The 6000-nt window shown below is 35.2% G+C and overlaps 2 protein-coding genes across 2 annotated transcripts in view; one reads left to right on the top strand and one right to left on the bottom strand.

Moving 5' to 3' along the window:
- The first annotated feature begins 336 nt into the window (after positions 1-336).
- Positions 337-4878, top strand: ankrd66 (ankyrin repeat domain 66). Its single transcript, XM_079693862.1, has 3 exons — positions 337-543; positions 3379-3607; positions 4669-4878. The coding sequence occupies exons 1-3, from the start codon at positions 405-407 to the stop codon at positions 4700-4702; spliced, it is 402 nt and encodes a 133-aa protein (XP_079549988.1). The 5' UTR covers positions 337-404; the 3' UTR covers positions 4703-4878.
- Positions 4879-5008: 130 nt separating this feature from the next.
- Positions 5009-6000, bottom strand: part of adgrf3a (adhesion G protein-coupled receptor F3a) — a 38287-nt gene continuing 37295 nt past the window's right edge. The window contains exons 16-18 of the mRNA XM_079693860.1: positions 5718-5759; positions 5542-5577; positions 5009-5455 (exon numbers count right to left, since the gene is read on the bottom strand). Coding sequence (XP_079549986.1) covers positions 5399-5455; positions 5542-5577; positions 5718-5759 — 135 coding nt within the window. The 3' untranslated portion in view covers positions 5009-5398. The remainder of the gene's footprint in view (positions 5456-5541; positions 5578-5717; positions 5760-6000) is intronic.

Below are 6000 nucleotides of genomic sequence, written 5' to 3'. Positions count from 1 at the left end.
ATAGCAGTGTAGATAAATCAATGAGTAAAATACAATAAAATGGAATATAGTAAATACATTTGACCCCTTACCCACCACAGCCCCCCTGCTTCCACTCCTACTGCTATCTATTTAATTATTTTACTTTATGTGCCTCTTTGTTTGTTTGTTTGTTTGTTTGCTTGTTTGTTCCCCATGTAAAGCGGCCTTGGGTCCCTTGAATAATAGATACAAATTGAATCTATTGTTATTATTATTATTATTATTATTATTATTATTATTATTATTATTATTATTACTACATGCACCTTTGTTCACGCCCAGCAGGTGGCAGCACTGAGCCTTAGCATCTCGGGTTTAGCAACACTAGCAGCAGGCACCATGTTTGTTTGTCTCTGTTTCCAGGTGACCACTCAGCGGTGGAGATGACGGAGCTCCACCAGGCTGCAGCTGCAGAAGATCTGCTCCAAGTGCAGGAGATTCTGAGGCTCAGAGGATGTGATCCGAACCAGAAGGACGAGGAGTGGAGCTGCAAAACCCCCCTGCACTGGGCAGCTGCTGGAGGTACACACACCTGATATACACCTGATCACCTGATACACCTGTATTAATTAAGTATAGAGGTGGAAGAAGTACTCAGATATTTAGCTTGAAGTACCAATACTGAATTGTAGAAATACTTTGTTACAAGTCCTGCATCCATATACTGTTTGTAAGCAAAATTACACGCATATTGGCAGTTAGATAAGGCCTATAGTGAAAATAATCGTTATATAAACTTACCTTTTTAGTTTTAATTTGTAACGTTGTGTATATATTTTTGTCTTTGAGCATATAACAAAGAGGGTCAACTTTAACTACATCTTTCCCCCTGTGTTTCCTGGGTCAGCTTCAGAGGTTTGAAGTACTTAAGTACATGTTTCTGGTATCAGTACTTTACTCCACTACTTATTTTTCTGAACACTTTTTACTTTTCACAAATACCTGTACTTTCTACTTCTTACATTTTGAACAAAAGTACCTGTACTTTCTACTTCTTACATGTTGAACCCAAATACCTGTACTTTCTACTTCTTACATGTTGAACCCAAATACCTGTACTTTCTACTTCTTACATGTTGAACACAAATACCTGTACTTTCTACTTCTTACATGTTGAACTCAAATACCTGTACTTTCTACTTCTTACATGTTGAACACAAATACCTGTACTTTCTACTTCTTACATGTTGAACCCAAATACCTGTACTTTCTACTTCTTACATGTTGAACTCAAATACCTGTACTTTCTACTTCTTACATGTTGAACACAAATACCTGTACTTTCTACTTCTTACATGTTGAACTCAAATACCTGTACTTTCTACTTCTTACATGTTGAACTCAAATACCTGTACTTTCTACTTCTCACATGTTGAACTCAAATACCTGTACTTTCTACTTCTCACATGTTGAACTCAAATACCTGTACTTTCTACTTCTTACATGTTGAACCCAAATACCTGTACTTTCTACTTCTTACATGTTGAACCCAAATACCTGTACTTTCTACTTCTTACATGTTGAACCCAAATACCTGTACTTTCTACTTCTTACATGTTGAACCCAAATACCTGTACTTTCTACTTCTTACATGTTGAACCCAAATACCTGTACTTTCTACTTCTTACATGTTGAACTCAAATACCTGTACTTTCTACTTCTTACATGTTGAACACAAATACCTGTACTTTCTACTTCTTACATGTTGAACTCAAATACCTGTACTTTCTACTTCTTACATGTTGAACACAAATACCTGTACTTTCTACTTCTCACATGTTGAACTCAAATACCTGTACTTTCTACTTCTTACATGTTGAACACAAATACCTGTACTTTCTACTTCTTACATGTTGAACTCAAATACCTGTACTTTCTACTTCTCACATGTTGAACACAAATACCTGTACTTTCTACTTCTTACATGTTGAACACAAATACCTGTACTTTCTACTTCTTACATGTTGAACTCAAATACCTGTACTTTCTACTTCTTACATGTTGAACCCAAATACCTGTACTTTCTACTTCTTACATGTTGAACTCAAATACCTGTACTTTCTACTTCTTACATGTTGAACTCAAATACCTGTACTTTCTACTTCTTACATGTTGAACTCAAATACCTGTACTTTCTACTTCTCACATGTTGAACTCAAATACCTGTACTTTCTACTTCTTACATGTTGAACCCAAATACCTGTACTTTCTACTTCTTACATGTTGAACACAAATACCTGTACTTTCTACTTCTTACATGTTGAACACAAATACCTGTACTTTCTACTTCTCACATGTTGAACTCAAATACCTGTACTTTCTACTTCTCACATGTTGAACACAAATACCTGTACTTTCTACTTCTTACATGTTGAACTCAAATACCTGTACTTTCTACTTCTCACATGTTGAACACAAATACCTGTACTTTTTACTTCTTACATGTTGAACACAAATACTTGTACTTTCTACTTCTTACATGTTGAACTCAAATACCTGTACTTTCTACTTCTTACATGTTGAACTCAAATACCTGTACTTTCTACTTCTTACACTTTAAACACAGGTTAGTTACTTTAGTTTCCATCAGCATTTAAACTAAACTTTTATCCACAGAAAACATCCAATAGTTTAGATGAATAGCTTTGGTCTAAAAATACACCTGTAGGGCTGAGTCAAAAAAGCAGAACTGATTTATGGACCAATGGGACAATACATAAGAAGTAGAGCAAAATAAGTGAAAGTATAAAAGTAAAAGTAGGGGCCACAGTGAGATCTGACCATTTATTCTGAGAAAAATAAATAAAAATGTTTTTAATCATATTCTTTTACTTAAATCCCAGAACTCATAAAAAGTATCTCTCTTGTTCAGATCTCAAAGAAATGTTCCTGTGGCCCTAATCTTCTTCCGTAAAAATTCTGAGAGAAAGTGGAGAAAAGTAAAAGTACTCATTCTGCAGATGAATAATTAGTGCACTCATTTTATGTTATTACCTTTTCACTGATAATAGGAATTAAGATGTGATTAATGAGTCACACAGAACTTTTGTCTACAGAAACATCAAAACACTTACTGTAGATGTAGTCTTAGCTTTTGGCTACAAATAAATTACTTTTGAACTTATTTTTATTTTTGTTTACCTTTCTTTTACCTTTTTTTTTTTTTTAAATATTGAAAACCATCATCAGAGTTCATAATACAAAGGAATATTTCTCGTAACTGTAGATCACAAACTGTCTGTCAACAATGCCTTGTGTCACTTTGCTTGTTATTGTTTGTTGTTTATTGTCTTGAAAAAGTTATAAACTGTAATGGAGGTTTTTAAGTGTGAGATCTCACTGTCCCCCCCCCCTCAGGTCACGTGGAGATTGTGAGGCTCCTGATTGGTCACGGGGCGTGTCCCTCTCTGGTGACAGAGCACGGATGGACGGCCGCCCACAGCGCCGCGGAGGCCGGACACCTCCCTGTCCTGAAGCTGCTGCAGAGCCTGAATGCACCGCTGGACCTGGAGGACTTATGTGGAGAGACGCCTGAACGCATCGCGCAGATCTACGGACACCACGACTGCGTCAGATTCCTCAAGAAGTAAATTAAGAGGCGGATAGAGTGGATTTTAGGATTTAGTGTCTCTACTGGGACATGTGTGGACAAAAAAGTCGAAATTCTGAAAAAAAAGTCAACATTTTGAGAAAAAGGTTTTAATTCTTAAAAAGTTTCAAAGAAAAGTCAAAATTCAGGAACATTTTTTAATTCCGAAGAAAAATTCTGAGAAGAAATTCAACTTTCAGAAAAAATGCAACTTTCAAAGATCAGAAAGACATCAGATGAAAAAAAAGTCAACATTTTGAAAAAAGATTAATCTGAGAAAAAAGTTCAAATTCTTAGAGCCTGAACCCGGACGATTTCTGGAGCCTGAACGCATCGCCCAGATATAGGCTACGGACACCACGACTGCATCAGATCCCTCAAGAAGTAACTTAAGAGGCTATATGTGGATTTTACGATTTAAAAGAAGTCAAAATAATGAGAAAAAATTATTCTGAAAAACAAGTTTCAATTCTGAGTAAAAATCAAAATTCTGGAAATAATTAAATTCTTAAAAATTCAAGACTTTGAAAAAAAAATCAAAATTCTAAAAAAGTTTGAATTCTTAAAAAGTTCAACATTCTGAGAACAGAAGTCAAGACTCAGAAAAAAAAAAAGAAATATAATAAAAAATCTCTTGTTCAGATCTCAAATAAAATGTTTGGCGCTAATCTTCGTAAAAAAGTGGAGAAAAAGTCCGAATTCTGGGTGAAGTTTAAATAAAGTGGCTAAAGTGGTCGCTTTGGTTGATTTCTATTAATCTAATCTAATCTATTAATTAGACTTTGGGTTATTCAGGCTCCATCACATGTCTATTATCAGACTAAATAAAACTTCAGATGTAGGAGTTTATTTGACTAACAGTTCGTGTCTGTAGATTTCTCCAAAGCAACATCAGGTAGCATCACAAAACGCCTCATTTGCAAATTTAAACATAACCTGTCAGAAAACTTGTAATATAAAAAAGAATTGTGTTAATGTTAGCAATGAAGGGTGGAGGTTTCATGCTGGTATCTGTTAGTTAAATATTTTATAGGTAAATATCCCTGTTTGTGTTGCAGAGGCTCAGAAAGGAATCTCATTGGACGACACTAACGAGGTGCGGAGCAAACAGGAGAACGAGGAGAAGAGGAGCAAGAAGCTGACGTATGAAAGTCATTATATTCATCATCAAAATAAGCTTAAAATGTCACTGAAACAAACGGGGTCACTTTACCGTGCACAGTGTTAAGAAACAAACATTTGCTTCACCGATAGAACATTTCAGTTTTAATGAATAGTTTTTGGGTGAAAATCTATTTATTTAGCGCTTTCTTGAACTCAAGAACATCTCACCTCTCATATGATTCAAATGACAGATACACAGAAGTGAGTTTCTACACAAAGTAATCCTGAAACAGCTCCGTGTTAAATCATGTATTTATCTTGAAGAAAGCATGAAAAATGACGAGTAAAGACAATCTGAGGAAAACCAAAACCCCAAAAAGACAGAAACAAATAATGAATATAAAAAATAATAACACATCAAAAGCTAATAAGGTAATTATACATTACGAGGTTATAGGTAGAAAGATGTAATAAACAGTGTTTCCCAAACAATATGTCGCAATAAAATGAAGTTTTAAATAAAAATCAATCGGTACAAGATGGAGATATTTCCTGGTAAACAAGCATTGCACAGTGTTCATATATCAGGGAATACATCAAAGTAATCACGATAAAAATGTACGAACTTGAAGCCTAGTCAGATATATTGTACGTAAAATGTGTGAAACATATTTAGGATCATTTTCACTTCTTCCAAGTGCTTTGTAGCTTTGTGGTGCTGCTGGAGATCGGGGCTGAAGCCTGGAGAGACGGGGAATGAGAGAGATTCAAATCATTTTTAATCGTTGTGTTTTTTTCATTAATAATCCTGTTTAAGGGACACTTACATTTTTCTTCAGACGTTTCCCAAGTGCTTCTCGGGTCTGTGGAAATGAGATTAAAACTGTTATGCTACAATATCCTGTTTGTGGTTTTACATATTTAACTTGTTAGTAGAAAGTAAATCACCGACTGACTAGTGTGTTGTGATTTGGATGCGTTATTTAAAAAAGTAACATCTTACCGATTTGTCCATCACGCATGTTGTTAACAGAATGAACAAACCCTGCAGAATAAAAAAGGACAAGTTACTGAGCAGGAAATCAAACACAATTCTAATACTAACATGTTACTGCCGTCTGACAGGTAACACCGAGCAGGGCTGTTCACATGCTTAACCAAGGCAACACAAAATAAAGACTGCAGACGTAAAGGTGTAAGTACACAGGTAGTTAGTTAGTTAGACAATCGTTAGGAAAGTTAGTTCGTTATTTAGCTCGTAAGTTTGAAAAATTAGGGGGAGGCTG

Source organism: Notothenia rossii (genome assembly GCF_949606895.1).
Source record: "Notothenia rossii genome assembly, chromosome: 7".
Classification (NCBI taxonomy): domain Eukaryota; kingdom Metazoa; phylum Chordata; class Actinopteri; order Perciformes; family Nototheniidae; genus Notothenia; species Notothenia rossii.
Note: the sequence above shows the minus strand (reverse complement) of the source record. Positions and strands in the feature narration are given on the sequence as shown.